Source organism: Trifolium pratense, linkage group LG2 (genome assembly GCF_020283565.1).
Source record: "Trifolium pratense cultivar HEN17-A07 linkage group LG2, ARS_RC_1.1, whole genome shotgun sequence".
NCBI classification, from domain to species: Eukaryota; Viridiplantae; Streptophyta; class Magnoliopsida; order Fabales; family Fabaceae; genus Trifolium; species Trifolium pratense.
In genome coordinates, this window is record NC_060060.1 from 15,136,863 (window position 1) to 15,158,424 (window position 21,562).

The 21,562-nt window shown below is 36.0% G+C and overlaps 2 protein-coding genes and 1 long non-coding RNA gene across 3 annotated transcripts; 2 read left to right on the forward strand and 1 right to left on the reverse strand.

Moving 5' to 3' along the window:
- Positions 1–1,315: 1,315 nt before the first annotated feature.
- Positions 1,316–5,433, forward strand: LOC123907500 (probable LRR receptor-like serine/threonine-protein kinase At3g47570). The gene is made up of 2 exons (XM_045957803.1): positions 1,316–4,772; positions 4,870–5,433. The coding sequence occupies exons 1-2, from the start codon at positions 2,093–2,095 to the stop codon at positions 5,253–5,255; spliced, it is 3,066 nt and encodes a 1,021-aa protein (XP_045813759.1). The 5' UTR covers positions 1,316–2,092; the 3' UTR covers positions 5,256–5,433.
- LOC123907504 lies at positions 4,030–8,105 on the reverse strand. The gene is made up of 3 exons (XR_006809250.1): positions 7,084–8,105; positions 5,980–6,133; positions 4,030–4,044 (listed from the first exon to the last, which is right to left on the reverse strand). It is a non-coding gene; the product is annotated as an uncharacterized LOC123907504 (long non-coding RNA).
- Positions 8,106–9,222: 1,117 nt separating this feature from the next.
- Positions 9,223–12,983, forward strand: LOC123907498 (probable LRR receptor-like serine/threonine-protein kinase At3g47570). The gene is made up of 3 exons (XM_045957800.1): positions 9,223–12,057; positions 12,172–12,540; positions 12,687–12,983. Exons 1-3 carry the CDS (start codon positions 9,348–9,350, stop codon positions 12,704–12,706), a joined length of 3,099 nt encoding a protein of 1,032 aa, XP_045813756.1. The 5' UTR covers positions 9,223–9,347; the 3' UTR covers positions 12,707–12,983.
- Positions 12,984–21,562: the final 8,579 nt, after the last annotated feature.

Genomic DNA, 21,562 nt, shown 5'->3' on the forward strand with positions numbered 1-21,562 from the left:
GCTATATAATCATCGAAAATAGATTCTTATATTATTTAATTTAAAGGAACAAAAACAACAACAAAAAAAAGCTAAAAAAAAATTCAAAAAAAAATTAAATTATGTTTTCAAAATGCGTCAAAAAAAAAAATCAAGAGAGGGTGCAAACATAAAAAACTAGGTGTAAGTGTAAAACTGGATAAAAAACCAAACCAACAAAAAAACCAAAAAAACGAACTGGGCCTTCAGGCCCAATAGGCTAAAAATTTAAAAAAATGCGCGCATGAAGCAGAAATGGGGGTGGGGATAGCGAGCCATTGGGGGGGGGGGGCTGGGGGGCGCGCGAGAAATTTTGGGCTTATGCACCGTACATAAGAATTTCCTTATGTATAATAACTTCAGCCGTATATAACCATGACCATAACCACATGAGTTAAAAAAAAAAACCATGAGTACATCTTTATATGTTACATGAAAATGTAAGGATAACAATCTCCATGAGTGACACCCTATTACAAAACCACATGAAGATGTAATGGTAACAATCTCCATGGCTGATGTGACATCCTATTGTTACAAAAATTATACTCATTCATGATGTGGATAAACAAGAACAACAAAAAACAAAAATCAACACGACTCATTATATACAACACAAAAATGAGTATTGAGAAGAAAAAAAAAAGATATAACAAAAAGATATTCAATCAAAGAGGAATGTTGAGAATAATGTCTAAATATCTTTTTGAAGATTTTAGATTTAAATATATTTTAGTTTTATATTTAAAATAAGATAATATTAGGATTAAAAATTTATATTTTTGTTTAGAATTTTTAGGAGTTATATGATTAGTTTGTTATTTAAAATATATGATTTATTTTTATGTAGCTCTATATATAGAGCCATATAGCTATGATTTAGAATATGAGAAAGAAGAATAAAAAAATTTTCATGTAACAATATATTTTCTCTCCGTATAAACATTAAAATATATTCCACCAAATTCCGCAATACAAAAAACCATATCAGGAGAGAGAGCAGTTTTCCGCTCTACTAATTCAAAGAGTTTTGTTGTAAAGAGATTCCAAAAGCAATTACAAGAATTAGCCTTCAAATCCTGATTCTCTGCCTGAATACATTAGACTCTGTTTGGATTGAGGGCCCACGATGGAATGGAGCGGAATGGAGCGGGATAGAATAGAACATAAATTTTATGAAGAGGTTGTATTCCACTCATTTTTAAAGAATCCATGTTAAGAGTCCCACATCGGTTGAGAGATGGTCTGACTAAGTGTTTATGTTTATATACTAGAGGCAATCCTCACCTTACAAACCGGTTTTGTAGGGTTGAGTTAGGCCCAATACTCAATTATAAGATGGCACAGCCTCTCCACGATCCGTTGGGCCACCTGTTATCAGGTTTTCTCAATCGGGTCACTCACCGTTTATATCCACGCACCAAGCCCAATAGTGCTAGGCGTGAGGTGGTGTGTTAAGAGTCTCACATCGGTTGAGAGATGACCTGACTAAGTGTTTATATACTAGAGGCAATCCTCACCTTACAAGTCAGTTTTGTAGGGTTGAGTTAAGCCCAATACTCAATTCTAAGAATCCAACCAACGAAACTCCACTTCATACGATTATATACCACTCAATTTCATCTCATTCCTCGATCCAAACAAGCTGTAAGGAAATTGGTTGAAATTAACAAACATATTCTATTCATATTCCACCATGTAAGTGATGTATCGAAAAGCTCGTGGCTTGACTTTAATATTTCCGTAACATGGCAAGTTACGTATCACGCAGGGCATGACTATAATGACTATATTAGTCATTGTGTAGCAACATCATCCACCTGCTCCACTAGCTAGCATCACAAAATCTCATAGAAACTGTTGTTAAGTTGAAATACTACAAGCAAATGACATTTGTGAACAGAACAAACATTGACTTTACATAAGAATTAAAGCATAATTAAATGATTTGGTCATTGCATGCAGTTGTTAGTTGTTACTAATACTATATATGTTGCCATAAGAAAGGCAATTACATGTAGCCATAAGAAAACCAACAATCAAATATATATACTTCTTGTTCCAAGATAAAGAAATGAAGCCTTTTTCTTTCTCGTTGTCTATATTTTTGCATACAAACCTTCATATGCATATTTTCTTTGTTTTAAGCATAATCTGGTTTGGCTCAAATAAAACTATGGGCTTAGCATTCGGAAATCAAACTGACCATTTGGCATTGCTCAAATTCAAAGAATCAATATCCAATGATCCAAATGGAGTCTTAGATTCTTGGAATAGTTCTATCCACTTTTGCAACTGGCATGGAATCACATGCAGCCTCAAACACCAAAGAGTAACAGAGATGAACATATCGGGACACCACTTGCGTGGATCCTTATCTCCTTATGTTGGCAATCTCTCTTTTCTGAGAAGTCTCAATCTCGGAAACAACCACTTCTTTGAAAAAATTCCGCAAGGTTTGGGACGATTGTTTCGATTGCAACAACTCTCTCTTCCCAATAACTCCTTCATAGGAGAAATTCCTACAAACCTAACAAATTTATATAATCTCAAAAGCTTAGACTTAGGTGGAAATCATCTGATTGGTAAAATACCAATTGAAATTGGCTCTCTTTGGAAGCTTCAGACATTAAAGATTGTGGAAAACAATTTAACCGGAGAAGTCCCACCATTCCTAGGTAACCTTTCATCCTTGACAACTTTATATGTAGGTTATAACAACTTAGAGGGAGTTATTCCACACGAAGTATGTCGTCTCAAAAACTTGACCAAATTATCAGTGGTGGCCAACAAATTGTCTGGTACACTCTCTTCTTGTGTTTATAATATTTCATTTCTTACTATAATCTCGGCTGCAATGAATAACTTTAATGGCTCTCTTAGGTCCAACATGTTTCACACCCTCCCTAGCCTCCAATATTTTGCAATTAGCATGAATCAAATTTCAGGTTTAATACCTACTTCAGTTGCAAATGCTTCTACCTTGACACTTTTTGATATCAGTCGAAATCATTTTTTTGGACCAGTTCCAAGTCTAGGTAAGCTACAAAATCTTTATTGGCTAGATTTGTACCTCAACAATCTAGGTGACAATTCATCTAAGGATTTGGAGTTCTTAAAACCACTCACAAATTTTAGTAAATTGTCTACACTTGGTATATCCTTTAATAATTTTGGAGGTAGTTTGCCAACTTACATAGGTAACTTAACCACCCAACTTAATCGACTGTATCTTGGGGGTAATCAAATATTTGGGCAAATTCCTTTAGAAATAGGAAATTTAATTAATTTAATTCTCTTGACCATGGAAAGTAACCATTTTGAAGGGAAAATTCCTTCTACTATTGGAAAGTTACAAAAGATACAAGTGTTAGATTTGCGTGGAAACAGGTTGTCAGGAGAAATTCCAGCTTCCATAGGTAACCTTAGTCAAATTTATCATTTGGGTTTAGGGAAAAATATGTTAGAAGGAAATATTCCTTCAAATATAGGAAAGTGTAAAAACTTACAAATGTTATACCTTTCGGAAAACAACCTTACAGGAGTGATACCCTCAGAGGTTTTCAGTCTTTCATCTTTAACAACAGGACTATTCTTATCACAAAACTTGTTGAGTGGCAAACTACCTGATGAAGTCGGTCATTTACAGAATATTGGGCAGATTGATGTCTCTGAAAATCATCTAATTGGCGAAATTCCTGGTACCTTGGGTGAATGCATAAGCTTAGAATACACTCTTTTGATGGGGAACTCGTTCAATGGAAGCATACCCTCTTCTTTCGCATCTCTCAAAGGTCTTCGATACTTAGACCTTTCAAGAAATCGATTGTCAGGATCAATTCCAAAATTTCTGCAAAATATTTCTTTCTTAGAATACTTCAATGTGTCTTTCAACATGTTGGAAGGAGAGGTACCAAGTGGAGGTGTCTTTCGAAATTCAAGTGCATTAGGAGTGACTCGTAACAAAAATCTTTGTGGAGGAATTTTGGAGTTGCATCTACCGCCATGCCATACTAAACACAATAGCTTCAAGAAGATAGTTGTGATAGTTAGCGGGATTTCTTTTCTTCTCATTATGATATTTATTATAACAATCTATTGGATGAGGAGAATAGACAAAACACAAAATTTTGATTCACAAATAAATGACCAAATGGTTCCGATTTCATACAAAAACCTGCACAATGCAACCAATGGATTTTCAACAAGTAACTTGATAGGATTAGGAAATTTTGGTTCTGTCTACAAAGGAAAGCTCGAGTCGGTTGATGGATTTGTTGCCATAAAAGTCCTAAACCTTAATAAAACGGGAGCCCAGAAGAGTTTCATTGCTGAATGTACTGCACTAAAAAATATTAGACACCGAAATCTGGTTAAAATTTTGACATGTTGTTCCAGCATAGATTACAAAGGCAATGAGTTTAAAGCTCTCATATTTGAGTACATGAGTAATGGAAACTTAGAAAGTTGGTTGCATCCGACAACAGAAATTCCGGATCAACCAAAATCACTGACTCTTGAGCAAAGGTTAAATATTATTATTGATGTTGCGTCTGCATTTTGTTATCTTCACTACGAATGCGAGCAACCTGTTGTCCATTGTGATTTAAAGCCTGCAAATGTTCTTCTCAATGACTCTCTGCTAGCTCAAGTGAGTGATTTTGGCTTAGCAAGGTTGCTCCCAAGCGTTGGAATCTCTCTAATGCAAAGTAGCACAATTGGAATAAAGGGGACAATTGGCTATGCACCCCTAGGTACGACTTGACATTATTTTATTAAGTTGTAAAATTTGTGAGTTTCAACTTTTAGCTCTTGTTTCTAACTATAAGAATTTTATGCATTACATTTCAGAGTATGGAATGGGATCTGAGGTGTCAATTGAAGGTGATATGTATAGCTTTGGAATACTGATATTAGAAATGTTAACTGGAAGAAGACCAACAGATGAAATGTTCAAAGACGATCATAATATCCATAATTATGTGAAACATTCAATTCCAAATCACCTTTTCCATATTGTGGACCAGTCTATTCTAGATCTCCCCATTGAATTAGACCACAATACTGACAATGGGAACCTTGGTGGTATACATCCTAATTTAGAGAAATGTTTACTTGCAATTTTTAGTATTGCACTTTCTTGTTCAGTGGAATCACCAAAAGAAAGAATGAATATGGTTGATGTTATAAGGGAGCTCAATATCATTAAAAGTTTCTTTCCTACGGAGGCTCAATAAAGAAGAATTGCATTACGACCACAAAACACACAATGCTTGGGAGTTAGCTGAGGGGTGGTTTGTTGGATGCGCACACACTAGTTTTGATTTATGTTTGTTATCCGATGTATTAATACCTATCTGATTATGTGACATCATGTACGTTGGGTTATACTTTCTACATGGAATTTTTTTCGAAGTTTTTGATTTAATCTTATTTTCTCTTATCTGGTTTAGATCCAATGTGACACTTGAATATTTCTTTATGACATTGAGATTATGCTTTTTATTAATTGAATTGAATGTATGCATCTCTTCCTCACTTTGATCACATGAGGGGTGATTGAATCTCACATCCAACATCTTGATACTTTGTACCATAGATAGAAGATGTTTGTATCTAAGAGTGCACCTAGACAAAGACCTACATTGGGATCAATATCATTTCCCTTTGGGTCTTCTGTGAAAGATAAGAACCTGTTTAGCCAATCTAAAATAATATCTTATATTGAAATGTAATTTAAAAAGAGAAAGCATGGTTCTTAAAGTCATGTTAAATTTGCAAGTCAAATAACTAAAGAAATTAGAAGAGGAGGATACGAATTGTGAAAATGTAAGAGGAAAAAGGCTATGGAGTAATTCCCAATTATGCATACCAGTTATGCAAGTCAAATAATCATTCTACAAATCTGCATACCTGTTAATTCCCAATTATGCATACTGTTCATTCTGCAAATCTGCATACCTGTTACAGTAATTCCCGATTCTGCATTCTGTAACTCTGCAGCACATTCTGCATACTCCTTTCAGTTTGCAACTCTGTTGTCGTGCAGTCCATTATGCATACTGCAACTCAGTTGCAGCTTTTTAAACTTCCTCACAAGTCACAATGGAAGTTCCTAAGAAAATAAACAGAAGCTGTGGTTCATAAGTTATACATGGAGTCAGAAGTTGGCAAATGTGTTGTCACTTCACTACTCACAAGAATTAAATTATAAAAGCTGAGGCTCCTACTCCAATTATAAATAACAGGGACAAACTACACATATATTTTCACTAATGTTTCGGCATATAGATATTCACATTTGGATATGTGATGTAGTTTATGTCCAAATGCAATTAGAATATTGTATAATAGTATTAACACATGATGATAGGATCCTAAATGGTATGAAGCAAAATTCATTTGTATATCTTTCTATTCTATGTACTGTATTGTATAAGGGTAATACTTTTACAGGCATGCAAACAAAGATAACAACATTATTATACTGCCAGTGGTAAACAAGTATTCAGTGAAAATTCCTTAAAGAATCTCACCAATACCATACATAGTTATTAGTTAACAGGACCTCAAGGCTATATTGAAGCTACTCCGGCAGATAATACTTCCTAATTTGAGACAACAAATGAATCTTGAGTTGGTGATGAACTTAATAACAGCTTCATTTCAACTGAACTGTGACCAATTTTCTAGCCATATTTACCTCTTTGCATCTTCCAGCATAAATTCCACTTAGAACAGGTTCCAGCTCTGTCAATATTTGGTTGTCTCGATTAATAACCTTTCTGCTTCTCCGAAATGACCTTCCTGACTCTAAAGATCAACCATACAACTACAACTACAATGTTCTTTTTCTAGCACTATACTGTCCCTCTTCAACCAATCCAACATGATTACATGAAAATAAAATTCCAATGCCAAAGCACAGTGATGGGCATAAACACTCAACAATCTCATTCTGATTATAAGGATATATGCTTTACAGGCATGCAAGCAAAGATAACAACATTATTATACTACCAGTGGTAAACAAGTATTCAATGAAAGTTCCTAAAAAAATCTCACCAATACAATACATAGTTAACAGAGCCCTGTATATTGATTGGAATAAACCAACCAAGGAAGCTAAAGGAGATTAGAAGAACACCACCCCAAGGGATATATGTTGAAGCTACTCCGGCAGATAATACTTCCTAATTTGAGACAACAAATGAATCTTGAGATGGTCATGAACTTAATAACAGCTTCATTTCAACTGAACTGTAACCAATTCCCTTTGAAATCCTTTTATGCTTCATCATTTTTCTAGCCATATTTACCTCTTCGCGTCTTCCAGAATTAGCATAAAAACATAAATTCCACTTAGAACAGGTTCCAGCTCTGTCAATCGTACTTTCACATGACTGGCAAGCCAATGTTTTCACAAATCAGACAACCATTTAAAAGAGCACCCTATAATCATATAGCAATATTTGGTTGTCTCGATTAATAACCTTTCTGCTTCTCCGAAATGACCTTCCTGACTCTAAAGATCAACCATACAACTACAACTACAATGTTCTTTTTCTAGCACTATACTGTCCCTCTTCAACCAATCCAACATGATTACATGAAAATAAAATTCCAATGCCAAAGCACAGTGATGGGCACAAACACTGAACACTCTCATTCCGATTATAAGCATCAATCATACAGTTGAGAGCAATGATGTTTCTCTTGGGCATTTTGTCGAACAATTCACTTGCAATATTGAAGCTACCACATTTTGCATACATTTCAATAATGGAAGTTGCAAGAATGACATTACCATTAGTAAGCTTTGCACGTATCGATCCATATATACGTAAATGAGTTTAGGTACATAAACTGAATTCACGCTTATTTTCTGCAACCCAAAAAACCAAAACGCAAGAATACAATTCAAAATCAGAATGAAGAGAGGGATAACAGGAAGCAGAGAACAGCGTTCTGGTTGGAGCAGTGGAGAGAACGACTAGAGGAGATGAAGGCGGCAAAGGGATATTTTCGTCACTTAATTAAAAAATGTAACGCCATACGAGCGGAATTGGCTCAGTTTACGTAGGAATAAATTAGGCACATAGGGTATGTTTGATCTTTTAAAGGGTAAGTACCGGATATAACGGTACAAGACAGAACAACACAACACATGACATAACGGTGCAAAACAAACTTTTGGCATATTGAACATTTTTTTGTCTTATACGATATTTGGTTAATAAAATGGTATTTTAGACAACTTGTATTACGGACAAAAAGTTGTGGTGTGGCTGTCCATTGCCTCCCAGTTTGTCCAGTTCCTGAAACAGTTTTACAATCAAACACAGTACAACTAGAGTTGTCATCTCCTGTCCATGAATTAAAAAAGTTAAAAGTAAATTAAAAGTAAAGATATTAGTGATAAAAGTTGTGCATTGGCATACCTGTTGTGGTCAACTATATCTTATAACTGAACTGGATAAACAATTATTCGTGTCATTTATCGCTTTATGTTGTTTTAGCTTTTGTTAAGTTATTCCTCATCCATTTTGATTTGGTTGCTTCAATTCATTTGTCTGACACATCAAAGTTATTGGTGTGGTTTTCGGTTCGAATTCACAACATTTAGTTTTATTGATATTGTTATTTACTCTATTCTTTGTGCGAGTGAGGACAAATACGGTGAAAACACTTGTGTTGGTTTGTCGGATAGTCAACAATAATTAAAATAATTTGAGATGTTACATTAAGACACTTACACACAGTTGAATTGGAGATCGATTTCATGTGTCAAAGTGAATAAGCAATCAAGAGTATTTTCAAAATACTATTTTGTATGGATTGGGACTTGCCAGTTGTGTTAAGTTTGAGTTTCCTTCACCCCAAATTTTATGTCAAGTGTTTGCAATTTTCTCTGCAAATTGAGTAATATAATTTGTGAGATTGTAATGTGGCTCATTATCGGTCGGTTGGTCGACATAGTAGCGTAGTTTTGGCCTTAATTATCTTCCAGTTTTCTACCCCAAAAGAAACGATTGCTATACTGAAAAGGTAGTATTTGTTTTTATCATCATAACATAAGGAACGTATTGTGCAGTGCAGGGCATGAGTAATGACTTTTTGCCTTTTAGGTCCCATGTATATGCTTCTCTGTATCAATTGACTTGACTTTTCAATATAATCTCTTTATTTGTGCGTGAATTTAATAAAAATTTGAATTTGCATTCTTTAGAACTAGCTCTTGCCACCACTATTTAAATGCATGCATGTATCTTCTCTATTCCCACAAAAACTATCATACACATACATAACTAAATTTCATAAATGCATGCATGTATCTTCTCTATTCCCAAATGAAGTCTTTTTCTTTGTTGTCACCTACACTTCTTTTCCTGTTTACCTTAAATTTAATGTGCTTCTTCGACCAAAACAAAATTGTGGCAGTGGCTGCAATATTAGGAAACCAAACAGATCATTTTGCATTGCTCAAATTCAAAGAATCAATATCCAGTGATCCCTATAAAAGTCTTGAATCTTGGAATTCTTCCATCCACTTCTGTAAGTGGCATGGAGTCACATGCAACCCCGTGAATCAAAGAGTTATAGGGTTGGACCTAGTAGGATATCATTTACATGGATCTTTATCTCCCCATATTGGCAATTTCACTTTTATGAAATATCTCTACCTTGCAAACAACAGCTTCTATGGAGAAATCCCACAGGAGTTGGGTCAGTTGCTACAATTGCAACAACTTTATCTCACCAATAACTCTTTTGTAGGTAAAATTCCTACAAACTTGACATATTGCTCCAATCTCAATGACTTATTCTTGGAAGGGAACAATCTCATTGGTAAAATACCAATTGAAATTGGCTCTTTGAAAAAGCTTCAAACAATTATTGTTTATAAAAACAAATTAACTGGAGGAATCCCTTCATTCATAGGGAATCTTTCATTCATAACACGACTTGGTTTTAGTCAAAACAACTTAGAAGGAGATATTCCACAAGCTATTTGTCGCCTCAAAAACTTGACAGTTTTAGGTGTGGGTGAGAACAATTTGTCAGGTACCCCTCCTTCTTGTCTTTACAACATCACATCACTTACTATATTTTACATGGCATTTAATAACTTTCATGGCCCTCTTCCACCCAACATGTTTCACAACCTCCCAAATATCCAAGAGTTTGGCATTTCAGGAAATCAATTTTCAGGTCCAATCCCCACTTCTATAAATGCCTCTTCTTCCATTAAAATACTTGATATCTCTAACAATTCTTTTGTTGGACAAGTTCCAAGTCTAGGAAAGCTAAAAGATTTATACTTTCTGAATTTGGAACTCAACAATTTAGGTAACAATTCCGCTAAGGATTTAGAGTTTCTAAAATCTTTGACAAACTGTAGCAAATTGTATTTAGCTTCTTTTGATCAAAATAACTTTGGAGGCGTTCTGCCGAATTCTATAGGCAATTTAACCAATGAGCTTAAAATACTGTATCTAGGGGGTAATATGATATCAGGAAAAATTCCTGCTGAATTAGGTCGTCTAGTTAACTTAATATCACTGTCCTTGGAATCTAACCACTTTGAAGGAGTTATTCCAACTACTTTTGGAAAGTTTCAAAAATTGCAAATGTTACGTTTGAGTGTAAACAAGTTGTCAGGTGATATACCACTCTTTATAAGAAATCTCAGTCAATTGTACCAGTTGGATTTATATCGTAATATATTTGATGGAAATATTCCTCCAAGTATAGGAAACTGTCAAAAGTTACAATTTCTAGATCTTTCTCATAATAAGCTTAGAGGAACCATACCTTTAGAGGTTTTTAATCTTTTTTCTTTAACAAACCGCCTAGACTTGTCACATAACTCTTTGAGTGGTAGCTTACCAAGAGAAGTGGGTATGCTAAAACATATTGTTTGGCTAGATGTCTCTGAGAATCATTTGATTGGGGACATCCCTGAAACTATTGGTGAATGCGTAAGCTTAGAGCACCTCAACTTACAAGGGAACTACTTTGACGGAACAATACCATCCTCTTTCGCATCTCTCAAAGATCTGCGATATTTAGACTTTTCAAGAAATCAACTGTCTGGTTCAATTCCCAATGTTATGCAAAATATCTCTGTTTTAGAACATTTGAATGTATCTTTTAACATGTTGGAAGGTGAGGTGCCAACAAATGGTGTCTTTGCAAATGCAACCCAAGTAGCAATGACAGGAAACAGTAAGCTTTGTGGAGGTATTTCTCAAATGCATCTACCACCATGTCCTATCACCCGTAGGAAACACACAAAACACCATAAATTCAGGTTGATAGCAGTGATAGTTAGTGTGGTTTCTTTTCTTCTCATTATTTCATTTATTATATTTATGTACTGGATGAGGAAAAGAAATCAAAAACGATCTTTTGATTCACCAACAATTGATCAACTAGCTAAGATTTCATACCAAGAATTGCATCAAGGAACCGATGGGTTCTCGCCTACAAACTTGATCGGATCAGGAAGTTTTGGGTCTGTGTACAAAGCAAATCTTGCGTCAGAAGATCACGTTGTTGCCGTAAAAGTCCTGAACCTCCAAAAAAACGGAGCTCACAAGAGTTTCATTGTTGAATGTAATGCGCTCAAAAATATTAGACACCGAAATTTAGTTAAGATCATAACATGTTGTTCAAGTACAGATTACAAAGGTCAAGAATTCAAAGCTCTAGTTTTTGATTACATGAAAAATGGAAGCTTAGAACAGTGGTTGCATCCCGAGATTTTTAATGAAGAGCATCCAACAACATTGGGCCTTGGTCAAAGATTAAACGTAATTATCGATGTTGCTGATGCATTACATTATCTCCAACAAGAATGTGAGCAATTGGTCCTTCATTGTGATCTAAAGCCAAACAATGTCCTTCTTGACGATGATATGGTTGCTCATGTGAGTGATTTTGGAATAGCAAGACTTGTCTTAACCATTGGCAGCAACTCTCAGAAGGATACTAGTACAATTGGAATAAAAGGGACCGTTGGTTATGCTCCTCCAGGTATGTTCTAAATTCTTGAATCATACATTGTTTCTATTACTTCTCCTATGTTTTGGTGCTGACTTAATAATTTACTAGTGACATAGTAATAATAGTTTTTCCTACATGTTTTAGAGTATGGAATGGGTTCTGAAGTTTCCACATGCGGTGACATGTATAGTTTTGGAATTCTCGTGTTGGAAATGCTTACTGGTAGAAGACCTACTGATGAAGTTTTTGAAGAGGGTCAAAATCTGCATAATTTTGTTGCAATTTCATTTCCTGATAACCTTATGAAGATTTTAGATCCACATCTTGTATCAAGAGATATAGAAGTAGCAATACAAGATGGAAATCGTGAAAATCTTATTCCAACTATTGAAGAGTGCTTAGTTTCACTTTTTAGGATTGGAATTATTTGTTCGATGGAATCACCGAAAGAAAGAATGAATATTGCAGATGTCACAGGAGAGCTTAGCAAAATCAAAAAGGCCTTTTTCACCGGTGAGATAAACTGATATTTTCATATGCTTTTATAAATCATAACAAACTCATTAATTATATGTTGTTATAGTTTGATTTTAATAATCTTATTGTGCATTTCAAATTCCTAAACAGCTAAATGTGCTTCTTCTTGATTGAAATTTCAGGTGTTCACGCTCATAATTAGAAATTAAAGCTGAACTAAATTTCTGTGATGATTCGTGGAAAGAGAAGTGTATTCAGCTTGATGCATTGTTGTTTAGAAACTAAATGGTTCAGCTGGAAGCGTGTGTGCTTTGCTTAGTTTACTAATTTGTTACTCTGTGAATTCGGTTATGTCATTTGATTCTGTATCATCGTGTTTAATGTAGATTTGCTAGCTGCAACCTACTAGTTGCTATAAATAAGTAATGTTGTATTGCTTTCTAATTCAATGAAACGACAATTGATACTTCTCCCATATTTATCTTCATTTTCATTTCTTTGTCATGCATTTTCATGATCTAAAGAATTGCCACTATTATAACTGTGAGTGCAAAAATGTTCCATGTATTTTCAGTAAAAAAAAATTAAAAAATTCAACATCATCATTACAAAGTTGCACGGTAGACACACAATAGGCCAGTTGAAGGTTTGAACTGAAGTCACCATTCTCAGATTAATGAGTTTGGCCTTTTGGATAATCCATAAGAAGATCATTTGCTAGTATAAAGTTATACCTTTGTGTTTCAGTTGAAGATTCAGTTTATTTAAGATCACAGTTTTACCTATATACTGTCATTAGAAATGCAACAGTTTTACATATATACTGTCATTGGAAAGTGTTTCTTAGTAAACTGCGATTAATATGCAGAAGTACAGTATGTTGATGGCCAAAATTGGTTGTACAGCCAAGAGTGCTAGCTAGTGTATCGATTTGGACCTCCTTATAGCGGTGCTGTGATGTAGATACACATTAAAATTCTAATAACATATGTTTGCTTTCATTTCTTTGCGCTGACACATGACATACCTGCCATGAAAAACACATACAGCAGAACATCCTCCTCTTAAAAGAGGACTCCGAGGAGAGGTTAATGTTGTTGAAGCATCTGAACCAAATACTATGAAGAAAGTTGTAGAGATTGAAAAAGAATGATGACCATTTGACTTGTGATGTTTCGTTTTTGGTGTATCAGAAGAATAACATATATGCCATATTTGTTATTTTGGTTTAGTTATCAGACAGTCAAGTTTACCAATTTTAATTTATTCAGTATATTTTTCCTATATTTGTGTTTTGAAGTCATTTAATCAACCATGTGTATGTTGTATTGAATTCTTCTTAAATTAGATGATGTATGATATTCTAACAACACTTGCTGAATTGAGGGGCCTTGTGGACCAAGTTACAGACTAAACTCTACAGAGTGCATCTGCTTCTAAGATATCTTTCTCTAGTTTTTGGTCTAATTTGAAATCAAAACCAAGGAATTTGTGAAGCCTAGCCTGCTGTTCAGGGGTCTGCTAGGAATATGATCCAATACTTCTTGGACTTTAGCTTTGGCGATAGAACACCCTCGTCCGAAACAATCTGACCAAAATAATCCACCTCTAGTTTGCTAGAAGAACACTAAGAGGGCTTGGAAAAAAGAACATATGGCAGTAGATGGAACTGAACAGTACCTGAATGAAGTAAGCAGGTTGGCCATGACAAACTTGAGAAGAACATCTTAAAAACTTTCATTCATCAAAACCTAAAAAGTAGCTAGGCATTTGTTAACCTAAATGACATGACAATCCATTCATAGAGACCTATGAAGCACGGACACAGAATAGGCGTGTCCCGGTGTCGGACACTGCACCGACACGACACCAACACTTATGAAGTTATGATTACATTGAATTATGTCATTTTCTCAGATTATTATCGGTGTCGACTTGTCAATATCGTATCTTGTGTCTGTGTCTGTGCCCATGCTTCATAGATAGAGTCTATGAATATATGATGCGCCCTAGAAGTAATCTTGGGCCTATCTTAAGGATACATCAATATATTGAAGTAGACCTCAAATCCAACTTAGCGAAACATTCAGCACCGTATAACTCATCCCGCAACTAAACAATAGTAGGCATGAGAAAACTTTATTATATAATAATTGCGGTAAGAGCTATGCGACCTGAGTGGAATGTTGTTGATTGTACTTGTTTGATGGCTGGATATGTGGACAATAGTCAATCACATGACAGTGCAGTGTCTTGTGTGGAGGTATTTAAATATATATGGAAAATTGGATATCCGCTAATTTATATGTGCAGTGTCTTGTGTGAACATTTTAGTATAGTTTCTCGTTTTCTGGATAAGGAGATACTGGTGCAATTCCTAACATTTTGATCTTGATGAATGTGTAGTATTTTATGTTCAATTTTTTTGCATTGTTTCAGTCTTTTTTACTGCAGTCAAAGGCTTTGCTAGCTATGTACTTAGAAAAACTTGATCTAACAGTGTCCGGTCCTGTGTGTGCATACAAAGAGAACATCTTTATCAGGTTCTGATTTATTAGATCTGTTCCACTCCGAATTCCTAATGACAGTGCCCATTTTTCAGGGCAACACTGAGTTTGATGTTCAATGTTTTCCAAACTGTTGTTTATTTCAATCAACCTCCCAATAAAAACTTCTGATTTTGGAGCATTGCTAGTTTTTATTGTTATTACAGTTGCATCAGAGTATAACCTTCTATAGGTGAAATTAGAGAAAAAAAAAACCAATGCTCCATCGGTTTTCCGACAAAGACTAGTCATCGTTAACCCAATATAACATGTTTGCCTCTGTTGTCAATAGGGGCAAAGTTACAGCCGCAATAGCGGCTGGCTTCTGCCCCGCACGCGTTGGTGTGTCCCAGATGAGCCTAGTGGCCATAGCGGCGGCCAGCATCGCAGTACGGAAAGTTCTGCGTTTTGTGGTTAGAGAGGCCTCTACAGCCATGGTTGGCCAAAAGAATTCTAGTGCCCTTAATTTTAGACCCGTTGCCAGGTTTATTTGGGAATTTCAATGCAAAAACCCCCTAAATCCTCACTTTTTCTACTGTACAACTGCGAATGATTCACTCCCCTCTCTTCTCTGCATTGTTTGTGGCTTCTCTTTTCTGTTTCTTTGTTTTTTTTATAATTTTTTTCATTTTCTTCTGTTTCTGTGACTGTGCTCTGCCTCTAATCATTAAATGTTTCCTCTGCCTCAGTTACAGTTACTTCTTTTTTTAAGGGAAAATTCCTTCAACTATTGGGAAGTTTCAAAAGATCCGAGTGTTAAATTTGGGTGGAAATAAGTTGTTGGGAGCAAAGCAATACCATCCTCCATAGGAAACCTCAGTCAATTGTATCATTTGGATTTAAGGAAAAACATGTTTGTAGGAAAAACACCTTCAAATATAGGGAACTGCCAAAACTTACAAGAATTTGAAATCATTCCTCATTGATTCCTTCACAACGTCTAAATAAGAAAATCATAGTAACGGTCATAATAAGGTTTACTAGAAAGTTTAAGCTTAAGTACTAGAATAAGTTTTTTGCATTATGGATATGTATGTTAAAATGTAATTCAAATTGATCAAATTGATTGGTTAGAAAGTAGTTAGTAACTACCTTAGTTGGTTAAAACCAATTAAGAGTTAGTTAGTTAGTTAGAAAAGTTAGTTTGTGTTAGTTACTTGTCTAGCAAGTTAGAGTCAAAATTGTATAAAATGCAATGCCTAAGTGCATTATTGTAACAACTCTCAATTTTGGCCCAATTGTGGATGAATAAAACTTGCTTTTGCTTATTCATTCTTTTCATTCTTTCTTCTTCTACCAAAGATCAAAACTTTCTGTTTTTCTGGTTTTTCATCACAGTTGCAGAAACTGTGTGTTTGTGTGTGTTCAGTGTGTGTGTGTGATCATTGGCCTGCATCAAGCAAGCCTTGATTGCTCAAGCTGCGCCAACAATTGGCATCAAGAGCTCTGGTTCTAATCTAGGAAGACTCACTGAGTTGTGTGCTTTGATCCTTTGGTAGAAAGATGGCTGGTGATAGCAGTTTTGCAAAGAACATTCTGATTCTTGACAACAAGAATTGGGATAGATGGAGTGCATTGATGAGATCTTTGTTTGGGGCTCAAGAAGTGAGTGAAATTGTGCAAGATGGTTATGAGGATTTGGGTGCAAATCCAACTGATGCACAGAGAGCCACTTACAAAGAAGCAAAGAAGAAAGATTGTAGAGCATTGTTCTACATTCAGCAGAATGTTGATTCTCAACATTTTGAAAAGATCGCAAAAGCAAAGAAATCAAAAGAAGCCTGGGATATTCTTGAAACCTATCATGATGGTGGAGCAAAAGTGAAGAAGGTTAAGCTGCAAGCCCTGAGAAGACAATATGAATCACTAGTAATGGAGGAAGATCAGAAAGTAAGTGATTTTTTCTCCAAACTTCTTGCAATTGTTAATCAAATGCAAAACTGTGGTGAAACAATTAGTGATGAAATGGTAGTAGAAAAGGTGCTGAGATCTTTGACAGTTAGCTTTGATAATGTGGTCATTGCTATTGAATATGTGAAAGACACTGCTACCATGAAAATTGAAGAGTTGCAAAGTGCTTTAGAAGCACATGAGATAAAGGTGCTTAGTAGGGGCTCAGAGAGAGTGAATCAACAAGCTCTGCAAGTTTCTCACAGTAAGAAAGATGATGGTAACAAGAATTACAAAAAGAAGGCAAAAGATAAGGCAAAGTGGCTCAAGAATCAAAGTTCAAAGACAGATGATAAAGCTGAATCCTCAAAGGGAGGAGGCAATGTCAAGAGTCAAAACAAAAGGAAGAACTTTGATAAAAGCAAGGTGAAATGCTATAATTGTGAAAAGTTAGGTCACTTTGCTGATGAATGTTGGTATAAAGATCAACAAGAAGCTAATGTAGCTGAAGACAATGATGCTAAGGCAGTCTTGGTTATGGCTACTACTGGTGATGAGGCTCACAGAAATGAGGAATGGTTTCTTGATTCAGGCTGTTCAAACCATATGACACCTCATAGAGAGTGGTTGACTAGCTTTGATGCAAGCAAGAAGACTAGCATCAAACTAGCTGACAGTAGTGAGCTTACAGCAGAAGGCACAGGGAAAATTGTGTTCAAAGGTAAAACAGGCAACACAGTCATCATAGAAGATGTGTTCTATGTCCCTAAGATGAATTGCAATCTCATTAGCATAGGTCAACTGGTGCAAAAGGGTTTCTCAGTAACTATGGAGGACAATTCATTAAAACTATTTGATGCAAAAAGGAACTTGGTGCTAAAGTCTCCTCTGGCAAAGAATAGAACATATAGATGCAAGATTTCAAGTGACAGTGTGATGTGCTTATCTTCAAACATCAGTGAACCAGTTGAAGAATTATGGCACAAAAGGTATGGACACTTAAACTATAGAAGTCTGAGTGAGTTAAATTCTAAGGAATTAGTACATGGTTTGCCTAAGTTCAAAGTTAAAAAGTCTATTTGTGCAATTTGTGTTAAAAGCAAACATAGTAGAAAGTCATTTGTATCTGAAATGCCTAAGAGAGCAAATGCAGTGTTACAAGTTGTGCATAGTGATATATGTGGCCCTTTTGAAACTGCATCATTAGGGGGAAGCAAGTACTTCATCACATTTGTAGATGAATACAGTAGAATGATTTGGTTATATACTCTAAAGTACAAAAGTGAAGCTTTATAAGTGTTTCAGAAATTCAAGGTCTTGGTTGAAAAGGAAAGTGAAAAATCAATCAAGATTTTAAGAACAGATGGAGGTGGAGAGTACACTTCTAAGTCATTTGAGAATTTCTGTACCAGTCAAGGCATTACACATGAAGTCACTGCACCATACACTCCACAACATAATGGTTTAGCAGAAAGAAGGAACAGAACTCTGCTAAATATGGTGATGGCTTTTTCGCAAGTGCACGAATTAGTCGTCAAGTAGTAATTTAGATTATCGATCCCACGAGGATTGTTTCTATTTTAGCAATGCATTTGTGTCTAAACATGAACTGAAATTAAAAGACATTGATTGGGGGTGAATTTGATCAAAGTGATTTCAAAGATTTTTCTCAAAGTTTTTAAAACGATTGGGGATCCTTCGGTTCGTTCACTCGCACATCAATGTAATTTTACTCGCAACGCATTCGAATCAAGATTTAAGGTCGAATTATAAGTAACCAAGTCCAATCTCTTGGTACTTGATCCTCTCAATTCACCACAACTCCTAATCTCTTAGGTAGTTCATGGTGAATTGAGGTTTTCCAATTCCTAATTCAATGACCATAACTAACAACATCTAATCTCTTAGTATGTTCATCAATCATTCAATTCAATCTTTAGACAAGTAATCAATCTTCACTATCGTGATAGAATTAACCACACACATCAATACTTAAGGTATCAAAGGAAAGTACGCATTAAACACAGATTTGAACTGATTAAACCTTGATTCAATTGCAAGAAAGTTTTACAAATTACATTGAATTGAGTAAACGAACCTAAGACCCCCAATCAAGGGGTCTAGCCTCTCATTCTAAGATTAGAAGAAGGAATAGACTCCATTTGCTTCATTCTTGGACAAAATTGAGCCTTAGAACGCTTCAGATCGCAACTGCAAAGGTCCAGGTACTAAGCTTGCTTCCCAAAATCGAATCCTTTTCAAATAAAACTGATTTTCTTATATAGCAGTCGCGTCTGCGCCACAGCGCCATCCTCTGCGCCATGGCGCAAAGAGTTAGTTAGCCTCTGCGCCACAGCGCAGCTCTCCTGCGCCATGGCGCCACCTTCAGAGCTTGCCCAGATCTTCTGATGTTCATCCTGCGCCACAGCGCCACTTCCCTGCGCCACAGCGCCACTGGCAGAGTGGATTCCTTGTCCAAATGGTCTTGGTTGCGCCATGGCGCCATATACCTGCGCCATGGCGCCACTGGCAGAGTGAAAAGCTTCAGTAAATGCTTGGATTACGCCATGGCGCCATATACCTGCGCCATGGCGTGATTGGCAGAGAGGAATTCCTTAGATTTGCACTGTGGTTGCGCCATGGCGCCCAATTGTTGCGCCCTGGCGCCATATAAGCTTCAATTCTTCTTCTTTTACTTGTGCCACACTCAACCTCAATATCTCATGTATCTCCTTGGTTTTGATCAATTTTATTACATATCCCTAGAGTTTTCACCTTAAAATTCACTTGGATTCATGTAATGATGAGGAGTCATCACAACCCCAAACTTGAATTGTTGCTTGTCCTCAAGTAACTTGTTTAACAAATGTCCTAAAATGAATTTTTGATATTGCCCTTAGATGCTCAAATCATACATACTTGAGACTTACCCGGCCGTGTTAACGATCCATCCGCACGCAAAGCTAGTTGCCTCCATTTTCTCAAGACACTTTCAAGTCATTCACACATAAGGCCAAGCTCAATGATTCTTCTCACAATGCTCACAAACACTCTTCTTGTTGGATAACACACTCATATCTACACCAATTTGCAAGTCAACAACGATTTTGCAAAGATTCTCAAGAAATCAATTGAACTACTTTGTGCAAACACATTAGAGGACTTAAGGGTTGTAATGAGGCTTGGTTAAGGGGGTGGTTGGTGACATTTTTGGATAAGTAGTAAGAAAACTTGGAGTTAGATCACTACTAGTCAAAGAAAAATTTTGAAACCCAACCCCTTTTCAATAACTTGCTAGAGAACCTTTTTGTTTTTGAAATTTCAAAGTGCTTTTCAACTTAAATAGCTCAAAGGGATCACTTAACTTTGGATGACTTATTTCTTCTCTTTTATTTTGTTTTTCTCTCTTTTTTTTTTTTTTTTGTTTTTCAATCATAAGAGAGAGTCATCACTTCACAAAGGCTTTTGCATTTTTTTCTTTTCACTTCTTTTTCTAGTGATCCCTTGACATTTTCAAAAAATTTTAAGCACAATTTTTCATAGGTTCTCTAGTACACCCACCCCAAACTTTATTGTTTGCTAATTCCAAAGAGCAACCCCAAACTTAGTGGTGAGCATTGCGCATCAACCACGAAGTTAGTGGTCTAACCTCCAAGAAAGTCGTTCTTTTTTTTTCATGAATTCATAAATTGAGGCAATGAACTTCCTCAAGGGTTAGTCACAAAAACATTTTGTCTTTCGGCTCAAACTTGGTTAAGCAAAGGTGAAGGTATATACAAGGGTGGTTCATTTAGGCTCAAAGTACCAACAAAAGTTGCCTCGTGTGCACATCAAAGTTATCAATCAAAATCAAGAGAACATAAGCAAAATCAAGAGACAAGACAAAGGGTGGATTCACACATAGTAGAAACAATTAAGTGTTTGGCTCAAAACCTCACGGTTGGGCTTGAATCATTGAGCTAGCCAAAGTGTGAACTTCCAAAAACATCTCATGATAAAGGAGTGCAACAAGTCATTGCACACAAACATCACATTTCACATGCGGGGATAGAATCAAACAATTGATATCCAAGCAATTAAAAGGCAATAACAATGATGCATATCATGGCAAAAGCTAAATAAAATTCCAACAAAACAAGCAATTCATCAAATTAAGAGTACATTCATCCAAGCAAGTAATAAATGAAAATTATTACAAACTACAAAGGCATCAAACTAAAAGTTCCAACAGACCAAGCATCAAAAGGTAGTAGTAGTAGTAGGATAGAAGGAAGGAGAAGAGTAGTAAACCGGCTTCAAGCGTCATCATGAGTAGCACCACCGGTCGGAGGATCATGGACCATGAAATCACCGAATGAGGAAGAGACATTGGGGTCGGATCCATCAAACACGCCGCCCCTCGCAAATAACTCCCTTGCCATCTCCTCATTTGCAGCCTGCTCCGCTCTAGCCCTTTCCGCATCAGCACGGAGCTCACTAGATCGCACACTTGTGTGCAAGGCTTGGCGGGCAGCAAGTACATTCCTCTCATCCGCTAAATGCGCATCCCAAGCCCATTGGTTGGGGTATAAGTCAGCAAACCGGGATGAAGGAAAGGAGGCACGGTATTGCATAGCTTCCGA

Coding starts and splice junctions, on each gene's coding strand:
- LOC123907498 (XM_045957800.1), top strand. CDS start 9,348: ATGTATCTTCTCTATTCCCAAATGAAGTCTTTTTCTTTGTTGTCACCT. Junction 12,058..12,171: donor CGTTGGTTATGCTCCTCCAG/GTATGTTCTAAA, acceptor TACATGTTTTAG/AGTATGGAATGGGTTCTGAA. Junction 12,541..12,686: donor CAAAAAGGCCTTTTTCACCG/GTGAGATAAACT, acceptor TTGAAATTTCAG/GTGTTCACGCTCATAATTAG.
- LOC123907500 (XM_045957803.1), top strand. CDS start 2,093: ATGAAGCCTTTTTCTTTCTCGTTGTCTATATTTTTGCATACAAACCTT. Junction 4,773..4,869: donor AATTGGCTATGCACCCCTAG/GTACGACTTGAC, acceptor ATTACATTTCAG/AGTATGGAATGGGATCTGAG.